We start from the raw sequence: 15,745 nt of genomic DNA on the forward strand, positions 1-15,745 counted from the left end.
CATTTGACAAACACTATATTTATTTATTTTCTTGATTTGGAGACGTAAATAGAAAAGAGGAAAGAAGCTCATCACAAAATCATAACTGGCAAAAGTGTTAGCGGCTTTACAAGACCTAAACCACTAGACAGAGATAATGACCATCATGACACTTATTATCAACTTTATTTTTGATTTAATGTGTGCACACTTGTAAAACTGGATTTCAGATCCAAAATAAATTGAGAAAAGACAACATGTGGCAAGTGAGCAATGCTGTAAAAAGTTACTAATCTTGTTTTCAGGAGATCATACCTGAAAACTAGTGTGCATTAGTGAGGACATACTAATACTGATAATGTACAGTACTAATACTACACGGTGAATCTCTGTGATCTCAACAAATGAAGCCTGTATTTGAAAAGAACATTTTTATTGAGTAATTATAATGGTGTCAAAAAAGCAAAACACTAAAACATTGAAAGAAAAAAATACAGAAATCACAATTGATAAGTACAATCATGTTTCTATAAAAACTAAATCAAAGTGTACAAATTGCTAAAACAAAACATGCTATTTGAATGTTACTAGTCTTCATGTTTTTAATAAATTTAAGAATGTAGCTGAGAAACTTTGAGGATTTAAACCTGGCACAGCAAATTCTTTGACTTTAAAAATACATTATCTCTCAGCGTTTTCGGAGCGCATATTTGTAATACATCAATGCCCCAAAAAGGAGAACAACAAGTACAACGAATACAGCGATCCCAGCAATGACCCCGGAACCAATACCTAAAAAAGAATTTAAAAAGTTCATAGATGATAAAGGATAACAAGATGGGAAATGTAGTGAATTAACTGATGAGAACTTACCTGGAGGTTTGCTGACTGTGAAGTATTTGGTCACAGTGCCCTGGGTGTTTGAGGCGGTGCAGGTATAGACCCCTGGAAACTCAAATGGTCGAGTCACAATAGGATGATTCACATCTTGATTCTTGTACGTCTCTTGTGCTGCTTGTGGGAATTGCCAGTGGTATGATGGCAAAGGGTTTCCTGTAGCATTGCAATTTAAAGACATTTTTTCACCAGCTGAAAGTTCAAGAGTCTCATTTAAAGGATTGATGAAGGCTGGTGGGTCTGAGGACATATGTGAAATCAAAATACAGAGAGAAAAAAGTTTGAAGCAATGAAAATACAGTAAATCTTGTGACAGTTAAATTCATCTTTTAAAAAACTTAAGCACAGTCACTTTGTGTGAGTTTGAAACGCAGCACACAAAATTTAAAACAAAGTATAAAATGATAAAAAATGTAACGAGTTAACTGATAAGGGCTTACATGGAGACTCGCTGACTGTGAAGTATTTGGTCACAGTGCCCTGGGTGTTTGAGGCGGTGCAGGTATAGACCCCTGGAAACTCAAATGGTCGAGTCACAATAGGATGATTCACATCTTGATTCTTGTATGTCTCTTGTGCTGCTTGTGGGAATTGCCAGTGGTATGATGGCAAAGGATTTCCTGTAGCATTGCAATTTAAAGTCATTTTTTCACCAACTGAAAGTTCAAGAGTCTCATTTAAAGGATTGATGAAGGCTGGTGGGTCTGAGGACGTGTGAAATCAAAATACAGAGAGAAAAAAGTTTGAAGCAATGAAAATACAGTAAATCTTGTGACAGTTAAATTCATCTTTTAAAAATCTTAAGCACAGTCACTTTGTGTGTGTTTGAAACGCAGCACACAAAATTTAAAACAAAGTATAAAATGATAAAAAATGTAACGAGTTAACTGATAAGGGCTTACATGGAGATTCGCTGACTGTGAAATATTTGGTCACAGTGCCCTGTGTGTTTGAGGCGGTGCAGGTATAGATTCCTGGAAACTTAAATGGTTGAGTCAAAACTGGATAATTCTCATTTTGATTCTTGTACGTCTCTTGTGCTGCTTGTGGAAATTGCCAGTGGTATGATGGCAAAGGGTTTCCTGTAGCATTGCAATTTAAAGTCATTTTTTCACCAGCTGAAAGTTCAAGAGTCTCATTTAAAGGATCGATGAAGGCTGGTGGGTCTGAGGACGTGTGAAATTAAAATACAGAGAGAAAAAAGTTTGAAGCAATGAAAATACAGTAAATCTTGTGACAGTTAAATTCATCTTTTAAAAAATTTAAGCACAGTCACTTTGTGTGAGTTTGAAACGCAGCACACAAAATTTAAAACAAAGTATAAAAAGATAAAAAATGTAACGAGTTAACTGATAAGGGCTTACATGGAGATTCGCTGACTGTGAAATATTTGGTCACAGTGCCCTGTGTGTTTGAGGCGGTGCAGGTATAGATTCCTGGAAACTTAAATGGTCGAGTCAAAACTGGATAATTCTCATTTTGATTCTTGTGCGTCTCTTGTGCTGCTTGTAGGAATTGCCAGTGGTATGATGGCAAAGGGTTTCCTGTAGCATTGCAATTTAAAGTCATTTTTTCACCAGCTGAAAGTTCAAGAGTCTCATTTAAAGGATCGATGAAGGCTGGTGGGTCTGAGGACGTGTGAAATTAAAATACAGAGAGAAAAAAGTTTGAAGCAATGAAAATACAGTAAATCTTGTGACAGTTAAATTCATCTTTTAAAAAATTTAAGCACAGTCACTTTGTGTGAGTTTGAAACGCAGCACACAAAATTTAAAACAAAGTATAAAAAGATAAAAAATGTAACGAGTTAACTGATAAGGGCTTACATGGAGATTCGCTGACTGTGAAGTTTTTGGTCACAGTGCCCTGGGTGTTTGAGGCGGTGCAGGTATAGATTCCTGGAAACTCAAATGGTCGAGTCAAAACTGGATAATTCTCATTTTGATTCTTGTGCGTCTCTTGTGCTGCTTGTAGGAATTGCCAGTGGTATGATGGCAAAGGGTTTCCTGTAGCATTGCAATTTAAAGTCATACTTTTACCAGCTGGAAAGTCCAGAGTCTCATCTGAAGCACTGATAAAGGTTGGTGGGTCTGAGGAAATGTGAAATCAAATTGCACACAGATACACTTCTAAAAAATTAAAATACAATAAGAAATATTTTGTTGATCACATTAAGATCATGTTAAAAACTCACAGAGTACAGTCAGAGTATGCGCCTCTGAACGCACTGGAGGAGGACCTTGTTCCTCTGGCCACAAGTTCAGCTTTGCTTCACACCAGATCTCAGCTCCATCATCATCTCTATGAGCAGTCAGAGTGAGGACAGATGACTTACTGACGGGAGATGGACTGGACTCATCAAATGTCTCAGATTTCATGATATAATTTCCTTTGTGCCAAAGCACAGAGAGATTTCTTGCTGGTGCAACATTAACAATGTCACACTGTATGGCAAACTGTTGGCCTTCCACCACTGTACTTAAATTCTTCAAAGACACACTGTCTGGCATTTCTGTAACAAAAAGGGATACAATTAATTGATGTTATTTTCATGTTATTCAGTGAATACTGGCATGCTTAGATAAAGTTAAGGCTACTTACTATAAACAGTGACCGGTAACACTTCTGTACACTGATCACCATCACGGGAATTCATATAACACATTGGTCCTATCTCCCACTCTGGCACAGAGTCAATTTTAAAGGGAAGAGAAGTGACACCCTGGGTAAGGTCCACTCCTCCATATGGAGACTCCCATCCCATTCCTTCAATCTGGTCAGATAATGAAGTGCAGTTTGCTGATAAGGAGTCTCCGAATCTCACCACAACTCTAGGAGGGCTAAGTTCTAATGGACAGGCAGCGTTCACCGGCTTTCCTAAAATGATACAGGAAAGCTTAACGTAGGCATATAGTCAAACAGAATCTTAAAAAAAACAAACTATCAAATATGCATAAGCTGGTAATGTTTTATTGCGAACAGTGGCTAACAGACCTGGAGCAGCAAGATTTACTGTTGCAAAAGCCTTGAGGAGGATACTAAATGTCCAAAGTGATGAATAAAGCCACACTAAATGATATAAATAACATTATCAAGGATCGGTATAGGAGACTCCTCAATGTTTGTTTGGGTTTGAGATCTCCTACTTGCAAACTAAATTGGGCGAGGTTAATCTAATTCAGTTTCGATTCATTTTTATTTAAATCAAAACAACAGTCACCTTTCCGATCTCCCCCTTATTTATATGAGGCTTGAAAAAACTCTCATGACATTGCTAAAAATAAAATGTGGCCAGTCTCTATAGAATATCTTTGAAAAATACTGACTAGTAGCTATACGTCTTGTTTCAGGTTGTTGTGGGTTCACACTAGATGATGTTTGGGCTTTGGGAAGGCCACTCTAAAAGCTTAATGAGACATTTTCAAACAACTCCCCATTCCAAGATCATCAACTCAAATAATTGTACATAAATACAAGTTATTCAGATGTGTCACCATACGAGTGAAACGTCTGAACACAACTGTCACCGTAACATCCTCCATTGAAAATTCTGTCAGAATATAATTCCCTTTAACTAACGTCTTGATGCATGCTTAATCATCCAGGTAAGTAAATCCCCAAAGCTTGATTCTGTTCATCTGGACGTAGCATTTTTAGTGGGAGAAACGTTTCGTCACTCATCCAAGTGACTTCTTCAGTCTCAGCTGACTGCAGGTTTTCCCAATCTTATAAATAGTACATTGCATAATGACTGAAACTAGCACCAGTGAAGGAACAATGGGCTGGGAGGTCAGTTCCTTGATCATCATCCCTTTAACTAAGTTAGAATTTAACAGACACTGTGTATTTCTGATAGCTTTGTTGGTACACCTGCTGTCACAAGAGTCAATTCCAGCTATACAGAGCTGTCTGAGTTGAGAAGAAGTCTTTGAGTGCACAGCGTCTTGTAGGGCTGGACTGGTGAACTGGCATACCGGGCATTTTCCCGTTTGCCCGACGCACTTTTGCGCCGATGGGTCAACTGTATTGCCGAATTAAATCTCTTAACCCAACCTGGCCCTCCCTTAGTTTTGCTTTGCGCTTGCGCACCGTGTAGAGTTTGGTGTGGTAACAGTGGCCAAAAGGTAGAGCTGAAAAGCTGAGAGAGAGAAAAAAGAAACTAATAATAGATGCAGGAAAATGTGTCAGATTAACCGACATGTTAGCTGCACCGTGAACAGTAGTACCAACAACACCTAGTAACTAGCAGGAGCGAGACAGAGAAAGGTGCAATTAAGGTGGTAAGGAAATAAGTGGATTCAAGTAAAATGACTGGATACTTTGACCACGAGTCACTCCAAAAACCTAAGGTGTGACTTTTAATTGTCACATGCTGCTAATCAAATAACAAATGTGCCAACCTGATTAAAAAGAAAAACCTTTAATATTGATATTTTTTTTATTTTTTTTTTAAATGAGTATATAGATAATATATGTATGCATTATATTTTCTGTCCATCTATGTGTGTAGTGCCGCCCTCTCCATCGCAGTCCTAACGGAAATCAGACTGACACATGCATATAAATTCGGGTTTGGGAGACGACCGTGAGGTGGTCAGGATTCTTTCTTAAGTCACTGTGAATTACCACCTTTAAGTGTTTAGGAAAAAGGACATAGGAGGTAGACTACTTTTCGAAAACAGGGTACATATAATGCTCACAGCTGCTGACACGTATGCGCAATGTAAATTTAAAAGCGTGTTTGTGGCTCCCAAAGTGCGACTCGTCATGCATAAATACGAAAAATCATAATAAACGGAGCAATTCTAACGGGACCTTTGCACTTTGAGTGCTCAGACCCTGAAAACGGAGTTGATGTAAAACAAAAAACGCGCTACATCCGAAGAATGGGTTCCCTTCTGAAACATATGGTAACTTTAACAAAGTAAAGAGCGCAACAGAAAAAATATACTTACCTATCCACGCAATAAAGATAAAGAAAAACATAGTGCTTTCACCAAGTGTGCAAAACCCACAGAAGAAAACTAAAACTAAAGCAGATCCACCTGAACAGCTTTTTAAAAATGTGCGTACACTCGTGCGCTTCTTCCTTTCGTTTTCTTTCGTCAGGCGCAGAAAGCCTACGCCCGTAGAGGGAAATGCTGAGTTGTTTAGAAGAAGTGAACAATTGCCTCACTTTCTGGTTTGCACAAGCAAAATTCTAAGTATTCCACAGAAGGTTGAGGTTCATACGTTATATTACACGCAATAAAAATGTCTCGCATTTGCTGTGATTTTGCGAAATAAATCCACCCGAGCATCTAAACACATGAGTGAAACCATACTTAGAATAAGGAAGTGTTTGAACTGCGACTCAAGTTCATTGATTTCTCTTTGTGTTCGGTGAAAACTAAAGAAATAGTTGGATTTCAGCAATGTGTCTGTGTTGGGGTGGGGAGGTGGGAGGGGTTGGATTCTGTTATTGCCATGTCATGTGCGTCCTGTAAGACCGTTAGACGCTCAGTCGAATAACCCTGTGTTACAATAAACCCTCCTCACTTCACATAGCGTCAATATTAAACATGATATATTAAAAACGCAGCATCAAAACATGTTGCCAACCAAACAAATGAATGAACAAATAAACAGGATGCTACAGTCTGATGTGATAACATCTTTAACATGTCGAATCCTCTTTCGTAATCACTTCTGCAAAGATCCAGGTGATGAAACGGACAACGGGCTGTTGGACTTTTGCAAAGATAGTTCAGACGAGGGAAAACGGGGCTGCTTTGACAGCAGTATGTACCAGTGACGCAAAATGAGTCAGGACATATGACTGAAATAAAGTCTTCTGTGTGGAAGACCGGAAGAAGCTAAGATTAAATCTGATTAAGGGTTGCATTTATAAATGCATTTACACTCACAATGTTAGTCCTAACCAAACTACCGTGCTGTAAATGTTTAAAGAAAGCTGATGAAATAATGCTTTTTTCTTTCTTTTTTTCAGTTTTGAAGCACGACTGGACTAACCAGCCACTGAGCATGCATTCATGCAAATTTCCCCTTACACTGGTACTCGTGAGGCAGGTTGTCCTTGGAGATGTGGAAAAATTCAGATGTTCCCCTAAATATTACGAATCGTAAAGAAATCATATAATCACGAGAAACAATTTAATTTTGGCACTCTCTAAAGAAAATAAGATCTCTGACAAATACCATCGTGACTAGTAGCTATATAAACAACAGTTCAGTTTGTTGGTTATTCACATCAGATAATGTGTAAACAGTTCATGTTAATTTCAAAAATTGCAATGTTCCTTCTTCTTTTTTCAGTTCTGCATCCAGTATAGTTGCTTATCTTGGGGCCACTGTTGTTCTTGGGGTTGAATTTGTTGCATTAAACTTTATATGTAAAAAAAACAAAAAAAACAACTTTGTTTTCTTATGGAGACTCCCTGCGCTTTATATAAATCCAATGAATAGGCTTTGTTGTTCAAAAATAGAAAGGTTTTATGGTCAGAAGATTTTTCATATTAATCATTTGTACCTCATTCAAAGCTGCAAGGTAAATGGAGCAACTCCATGTGGGCCTTTGCAGGTTCAGTGTTAGGAATCTATTTAAAAGGAGCTTATGTAAAATGAATGCGCTCTCTGGAAGAGGAGTTCCACAACAACAATTTGAAGATACTATAGAGATAACTTTAAGTAAAAAGCTCAAGAGAAAAAATACTTACCTATCACTGCAAAACAAAAGATGAAGAACTGCATCATGTTTTTACCGAGTTTCGCAAGAAAATTAAATATAAAGCCGATTGACCTCAACAGATGTTTTGAAATTTGTGTAGCTGACCCCAAAGCTGTTTCCTTTGGCTCTGAGGCACAGAAAAAGCTGCCCCTATATAAAGAGCTGCATCATGGTATACATGAAGTGAACACTGAAATGGGCGTTGACTCACTCTATTGTTTCCACAAGCAAACATGCTAAGAATCTACATGCAGTGTGAACATTCAATAAAGATGTCTTCCTGTTAGTTTGACAAATAAAACCACAGAGGCACCTAAAGACTAGAGCAAAGTCCGATGTGGTTTGTAGAGATATAATATTTCAACTGCAAACTCGCGTACAATGAGTTTGTCATGTTCTGCTTTTGTTTTCAAAAGACTGAAAGAAGATGTTCTTGAAAAGGTTACAGTACTGAGTATTCACACACAAAACAAAATGGAGTGATAAAAGTGAATTCAAAGAGGACTCAGGTCCTCAGGTGTCTAGCCAAGAAAGTTGAGTGCACGAGGCAATCCATCAACGCTCAACCTTTCACGAACCAAGAGGAGCATCAGTACTCATCAGCATTTGTCCGGGAGGGGGACAAGCCAAGGACTAGCCCTTCAACCCCGGACCTAAGCCCGCTGAAGGTTGCTAGGGATTGGCTGACGCAAGTGGACTTGGTTCAGAGGCTATTTTTTCCCACAGAAATCGTAACAACTACTCTGCGACCAGACCTCGCCCTTTGGTCTAACTCCCAAAAACTTGTTTACATCATTGAGCTGACAGTACCGTGGGAGGATGCAATTGAGGAAGCCTTTGAGCGTAAGAAGCTGCGGTATGCCAACTTGCCAGCTGAGGCAGAGGACAGAGGCTGGAAGATCAAGGTGCACCCGGTAGAAGTGGGGTGCAGGGGCTTTGTTGCCGGTACAACAGCAAAACTGCTTAGAGAGATTGGAATCAGAGGACAGGCCCAACAGCAGAATTGAGAATTAGCATAGAAAATTAGCTAACACTGCTGAGAGGACCAGTCACTGGCTGTGGCTAAAAAGTGATGTCAGCCCTCTTTCGCTGTGGCTAAAGAGTGATGTCAGCCTTCTTTAGCCACAGCCAAAGAGGGGTGACATCACTTGAGCAGCTAAGGCAGTCAGCTAACCATGAGACACATGCCCAGGATTGATCAACCCGTGGTGGGCCTGCCTCAGGAGAGGGCATCAAAAAGGTAGAAAACCTAACACTAGAAACTTGCTGCTTGACTGATACAGCTGTCTCAGGGCCTCCTGGGGGCCGTGCAGTTAACCTCATGGTAGTGAAACCTAAAGGAGGAATGGAAGAGAAAAAAGAAAAGGAAAAATGTTCCCTCTGTTGGGTCTACGCTTCCACAGGCCCCACTGGTTTAGAGACTTCTTCCCGTTAACGAAGCAAGACGAACAGCTGAACCGGTTTTTTACATGCTAGTACGGGAAGGATCTCAGAGCAGCCCTTCTGCCCTCGGTCTCAGACCACTTCGGAGAACCATCACCCCACAGCAGCCTTTTATTTTTGTGACACACAGTTTAAACAAACACCCATTGTAAACCCCCCCTATGGTGTCAGGCACCGTATGTGTGTGTGTATGTGCGAGAATATGTGTGCGTGTGCGTGTGCGTGTGTGTGTGTGTGTGTGTGTGTGTGTGTCCACGTGAGTGAGTGTGTTTGTGTGTTTGTGTTTGGGGGTGCGTTTGTGTGACCTCCTGCTCACCAAAAGGGTCATAAAGGCAAGAAGTTTACTAAATAAGAAAACAGAACCCTCACATAGGATGTGTCCCTATAATAAAACACTACAGCCTCCCCCTCACCATTCAACAGGCTGGGGAGGGCAATAGAAACAGGAGAATGTCTTTGATCATATAGTTTGAACCAAGACTTACAAATTTAAGTAACACAATGACAACATTTAACAATTTGACTCCAACACCCTCTGCTCTTCTTCCCTTTTCTGGGAGGCAGTGGGGAGGTAGAGCGTACAGCCCGATCCGACAGGGAGGTGTGGGATGCCAGATCAGGCCCCCCCCTTCTAGCTCACCCGATGAATCCAAGGTCCACTACTGAAGATGTGTCCTAAATTTTAATATGATAATCTAGATCAGCTCTCTAATCCCTAAACTTAACCAAGGAAGGTAAAAAAAAAAAAATAGCAGATTAGCTTGGGATAAAAGACTGAAACACTCTGTGAAGTTGGGGCACACAAAAATGTGTCCAGCTGGTATCTGGATTTCTGAGCTGCCTTTCCTCATAACAGGCATCTCTCAAGACTTTCTCCATTTGAAGCAATACACTATCAGGGATTGTAACATTTAGTCCTTTTACTGAATGAAAAAAAAAGGTATTTCTGTCAAGGTCATGTTCAGTTTCCTCCACATGTCTGGAGGGTTACCCAGAGAAATCATGAATTCAGTCCACAGTAGAGATCAGTTTATGAATGAGATTTCCAAAAAGGTTTCCAAAATCCATCGCTGCTCCTCTCCTGGGTGGGTTCCCTGAAGCACCACGAAATCCAAAACCAAGTTTCCAGTTAACCTAAATCATGGGACTGATTCCAGAATAATCCACAGACTCTACTCTCCAACAAGACTTTCCACCACTGTAGGCTTTGCTGGTGGACATGAAACATGATTCCTCACACGTAGCCAGCTGACTCCCCATGAATCTTGACCAGGAGGACAAGGCAAACTGAGTAAGGCAGAGAATCAAGCAAGACCACGATCTCAAACACAACAAACGCAGCCAAAAGAGTCCAATAACATAATGCAGTGATTTACAAAGTGTGGGCTCGGCCCCCTGGTGGGTCATCAAGGCACTGCAGATAGGCCGAAGTGATACAAATTCATTCTGATGAACAGTGACATATATTTATATACAAAAATGAATCAAAACTGGCAGTAGGAGTGGTTTAGTTTGTGATATTAGTCATTACTCTGACCTACATTTACTGGTCTTGCATTAATAATATTAATGTAACATTGCTTCTTTGTACACAGTCAGTTTTAAGGGGAAGAGAAGAAAAATTGTAGGTCAGGTCCCCTCCTCCATATGAACACTCCCATCCCATTCCATCTGTCTGGCAGAAATTTATAGCCAGCAGCCTGTGAGATTTATGTTTTGTGCATACATTTTTTAAGGAAATGCATCACTTTATGTTGTATTTTGATTAGATTGAGGATTTTCTGGTTTTAGTGATGCAGCACTCTTGACTCTTGGAAATGGCTGGTATACAGCAACGTCATGGCAGTGAATGACAAGACAAGTTAGTGTGTGTGAGTGTAATAAGAGCATCAGCTGGAGTTTAGGTGGTCACTCACATCTGAGAGGGAGTAACCAACAGTCACTCACACACACACACACACACACACACACACACACACGCCTGGTGAAAATAAGTGCAGAATATCAGAAAAAGGACTCTGATATGTTTCACAGCAAATGGGCATTCATGGAAGATTGAATGAAATTCCTGTAATATAAGATGTTAAAACCAATATACCACACATCACTAGATTTAAGATCATCTTTTCTGCCCATGCTTAGTGTCTTTTAAACAGACTCTCGGTGGTCTCACAGTACATGAATTTATTTTAAGCAGGAAACTGTAACAGACTTGTTTTTTTAATATCTGATTAAATATCTTTAAATTCCCTCCTCAACCTTCCCTTTTTACATTCAGTGTTCTTAATGACAAACACTTACAGTACTTTCTTTTTCAAGAACATTTTATTGATACGTTAGACAAATGCAATTAACTCATATGTCTGAGTACATTTGTTGCAGTAATTATGGAGCATTCGAATGCCATGTTAATCCATATGGAAATTAAAACAAATGAAAAAAATTTTTGAAATTGAAAATGTTTTTTTGTTTTTTAGGACAGCAATCTGGATGAATGGAGCTATAAAGAAAGCTGATAGTTGAGCATGCAACCATTCAAATTTGTTTTTATACTGGTACTGATGGGGTAGGTTGTCCTTGGAGACAGTCACTTTTCTTGCAAGAAAATGGCCCTCTCTGTAACAAAAAGAAATAAAATGAATTCATGTTGTTCAGTGACCAAATAATAATACTGACCTACTTAGACATGTAAGGCTACGTACTATAAACAGTGACTGGCAACAGTTTTGCACACTGATCACCATCACGGGAATTCACATAACACATTGGTCCTATCTCCCACTCTGGCACAGAGTCAATTCTTAAGAGAAGTGACGCCCAGGGTAAAGTCCACTCCTCCATACATAGATTCCCATCCCATTCCTTCAGTCTGGTCAGATGATGAAGTGCAGTTTGCTGATAAGGAGTCTCCAAACCTTACCACAACTCTAGGGGGGCTAAGTTCTAATGGACAGGAAGTGCTCACAGGCTTTCCTAGTATGATACAGCAACATTTAAATTAGGCATATGGTCAAATAGTAACAATTAAAAATAAAAAAAATAAATAAATTTAGCACATCATTACAGCTCTGCTGGTATTCTGGATGCATGGATACATTAATTTGCATATCCTTTTAATATTTAGGCTTTGATTTTACTCTGAATTTTCTTTTCTAATCACTACATGGTAATGTTTTATTGTGAAACAGGCCTAGAGGAGCAAGATTTACAACTGAAGAAACCTTAAGACTGAATAATGTCCAAATGTGTTACGAACCTCCCACTCTCAACAAAACACGGCCTAATGTTTTCTGTACAACAATGCAAACACATAAAGATACTTGCAAAACAGGTCATTTCTTTATTTTATACCTAACCACTTTGTAAATTCTGTCTTTTTACCAATATGACTAAATATACTTGGCATAAAAACACAGAATCATCGGAAATCCCTTTTGGCAAGTCAATTACTTTGCAGCCAGATCCTAAACTTCAGCAGGCAACAAAGGCAGTAATGAGCCTGTATTTGCACTTGTATGTGCATCTACAATATAATCACTGTGGCAATCGCTTTGAAATCTCTACATAGTGCTTTTCATCTTTACTTTGTGTTGCTGGCTTTGTTTTCACACATAAAAAGTAAAACAGAGATCCAGCGTGTGTCCTCATTTTGATAGGGATCTCTGTTTGTGCATGGAACTGTAGCCTCAGTTTTATATTGGTAGCTGTTAATTATGGGACAGTGCATTTCAAGTCGTTTTACTGAGTAACAGGAATGTAATGAATAGCGCAAATGATTACTTTCTGTGTTGAGTAATTAACTAACATACTGCATTAATTTAAGAAAAAGTAATGAGTAATGTGTAGCAACCCCAACAAAATTGTTTTAGCATAACATCCTCAGATTAATCAGTACATTTTTTCTAATAGTTTAACAAACCCCCTTTCAGATGAAGTGATCAAATCATAGAAAATAAAAAATAAAAAAAGAATTAATGTTACCACCTTGAATTGACTCTGAAACGTAGGAGTAAACCAGACCTTACACTCATTCCACAGCTGTGTGCAAAACACAAGTTTTCAAGCATGTTTAGGCTCCAAAAATACCATTTATTTGCATTAATAACAGTTAAACTGATAAATGGAGTAGTTAAAACCAGAGCTTTGCACTTTCAGTGTTCATCTCCTTAAGAAATGGGGCTGAAATTGAATTAATTTTAAAAAAAATGATATCCAAAGATGAATTTTATATGATTACATAACAACAACAGATATATTCTGGTAGTTTTAAGAAAACACACTTACCTATGCATGCAATGAAACTGCTCAAAATTAAGAACCACATCAAGTTTTCACCAAGCGTGTATACAAGGAAATTAAATATAAAACTTTCCTCCGTTATGTGGTGCAGAAAACGAGTCAGCTCATTCCCTGATTTACACATGCAAAACTATCTAAAAGGTGTAAAGATGTGTGTGGATCATACATTAAATTGAACACATAAAATGTTGTGAACATGCAATAAAATTTCTCACATTTCCTGTTTTCTGAGAGAAAAAAAACACAGGCGTGTATAAAGACATGATAAAGATTACAAGCGGTTTTCTAAAATTAGAATTAGAAAAAGTTTCAGTTGAAAGTCAGAGACAAATTTGTTCCTTCTTATTTCTGTCCAAGTTAAGTTAAAATAAATGAATAGCTGAGGATGAAATCTGATTATTAATCTGTTGTGTTCATACACATGTTTACACTCACAGTGTTGCTGTTAAACACGTTTCTGCTAGATAAAATTTGTTTGTTTGGACAGCAGTCTTGATTAGTGGAGCTTTAGCGATAGCTGACAACATGGTGCATTTTACAGCTACAGCTTTGAAGCAAGCATGCACCCATTCAAATTAGTTTTATACTGGTACTGATGAGGTGGGTTGTCCTTGGAGATAGTCGACTTTCTTGCATGAAAATATGCCTCTATGTGTCGTAAAAACTAGACAAGCAAGGAAGAGCAGGAGTCCAAAGGCCACAAGTAGTCTGACTATTGCTGCAACGACTGTTGGCTCTCCTGTCAGAAATGGAAGATTTTATTACATAAAATCGCAAATCCCAAAATAAAGATTTAAACAGACAAACAAATTAAAAATCCAGCAGTGGTCCCAGGGGAACTGCTGATTAGAGAGTTACAGCACACAAGATTATAAGAAATAAGAAAGCATAGTAATAAGAAATATAAATTAATGAACTGCCAAAAACTTACGTGGAGCTTCAGTGATGATGAAGTATTTGGTCACGGTGCCCTGGCTGTTTGAGGCGGTGCAGGTATAGACACCTGGAAACTTAGATGATGCAGTCAAAATGGGAAGATTCACATCATGACTCCTGTTCCACACTTGTGTGAAGTTTGGGAATTCCCAATGGTAGGATGGTATTGGATTTCCTCTTGCTGTACAATTTAAAGATATTTCGCTACCAACTGTCATTTCCAAATTCTCATTTGAATCATTGGTGAATGTTGGTGGGTCTGAGGACATAAAATCAAAATACAGACACAGAGAGAAATACTTATATACAGACAAAGAAAGAAAAGCTCATTTTTTCAGTATGAAATCTTGTGGTGATTAAATTAAGATCATGTTAAATACTCACAGAGTACAGTCAGAGTATGCGCCTCTGAACGCACTGGAGGAGGACCTTGTTCCTGTGGCCACAAGTTCAACTTTGCTTCACACCTGATCTCAGCTCCATCATCATCTCTATGAGCAGTCAGAGTGAGGACAGATGACTTACTGACTGGAGATGGACTGGACTCATCAAATGTCTCAGATTTCATGATATAATTTCCTTTGTGCCAAAGCACAGAGAGATTTCTTGCTGGTGCAACATTAACAACATCACACTGTATGGCAAACTGTTGGCCTTCTTCCACTGTACTTAAATTCTTCAGAGACACACTGTCTGGCATTTCTGAAAAAGAAAATAATTTTTAAAAAATAAATAAATAAAATGACTCAATGTTACTCAGTGACTAGATAATAAAAATGACCATCTTAGAAATGTTAGACTAAGTGAAGGGTACTTACTATAAACAGTGACTGGTAACACTTCTACACACTGATCACCATCATGGAGATTTACATAACACATTGGTCCTATCTCCCACTCTGGCACAGAGTCAATTTTAAAGGGAAGAGAAGAAACACCGTAGATAAAGTCCACTCCTCCATATGAACACTCCCATCCCATTCCTTCAGTCTGGTTAGATGATGAGGTGCAGTTGGCTGATAAGGAGTCTCCAAATCTCACCACAACTCTAGGAGGGGTTATGTCTAACGGACATGAAGTGCTCACAAGCTCTCCTAAAAAACAAAAAAAAAAAATACAGGGAGTAAGGGACTTAAGGCATGTGATGAGTTTCAAGCTACCATCTGAGTTAGGTGAATGTGAATGTGAGTGCAAATATTTTGCTGTCTCTCTGTGTCAGTCTTGCGACAGACTGGCGATCTGTCCAGGGTGTACCCTGGCTTTCACCCTATGGCAGATGGGATAGGCGACCCTGATAATGATAAGCGTAAGAGAATAGATGGATGGACAATATTGCAACCTGGGTGGTTGTAATATACTGACCCATTTTAGGTGACACCTCCCATTTAACTTTCCAGAGTGGTTTGATTTTTGATCACACTGTTCATAAATCTGGAGTTAAAATATACACGGACATATTTTTAT

At 38.8% G+C, this 15,745-nt stretch overlaps 1 protein-coding gene across 7 annotated transcripts in view; it reads right to left on the minus strand.

Moving 5' to 3' along the window:
* Window positions 1-146: 146 nt before the first annotated feature.
* Window positions 147-15,745, minus strand: part of LOC109194464 (immunoglobulin superfamily member 10) — a 34,549-nt gene continuing 18,950 nt past the window's right edge. For 2 of the 7 annotated variants that reach the window (XM_019357812.2, XM_019357811.2), the window contains exons 2-9: window positions 15,100-15,375; window positions 14,666-14,983; window positions 2,703-2,966; window positions 2,241-2,504; window positions 1,779-2,042; window positions 1,317-1,580; window positions 853-1,116; window positions 147-771 (exon numbers count right to left, since the gene is read on the minus strand). In XM_019357812.2, the coding sequence (XP_019213357.1) occupies window positions 668-771; window positions 853-1,116; window positions 1,317-1,580; window positions 1,779-2,042; window positions 2,241-2,504; window positions 2,703-2,966; window positions 14,666-14,983; window positions 15,100-15,375 (2,018 nt within the window). In that variant the 3' untranslated portion in view covers window positions 147-667. Of the gene's footprint in view, window positions 772-852; window positions 1,117-1,316; window positions 1,581-1,778; window positions 2,043-2,240; window positions 2,505-2,702; window positions 2,967-3,070; window positions 3,389-3,477; window positions 3,754-7,592; window positions 7,735-14,665; window positions 14,984-15,099; window positions 15,376-15,643; window positions 15,663-15,745 lie in introns of those variants that run through there. The other 5 variants (XM_025906321.1, XM_025906320.1, XM_025906323.1 and 2 more) reach the window with 5 other exon arrangements.

Source organism: Oreochromis niloticus, linkage group LG4 (assembly GCF_001858045.2).
Source record: "Oreochromis niloticus isolate F11D_XX linkage group LG4, O_niloticus_UMD_NMBU, whole genome shotgun sequence".
Classification (NCBI taxonomy): domain Eukaryota; kingdom Metazoa; phylum Chordata; class Actinopteri; order Cichliformes; family Cichlidae; genus Oreochromis; species Oreochromis niloticus.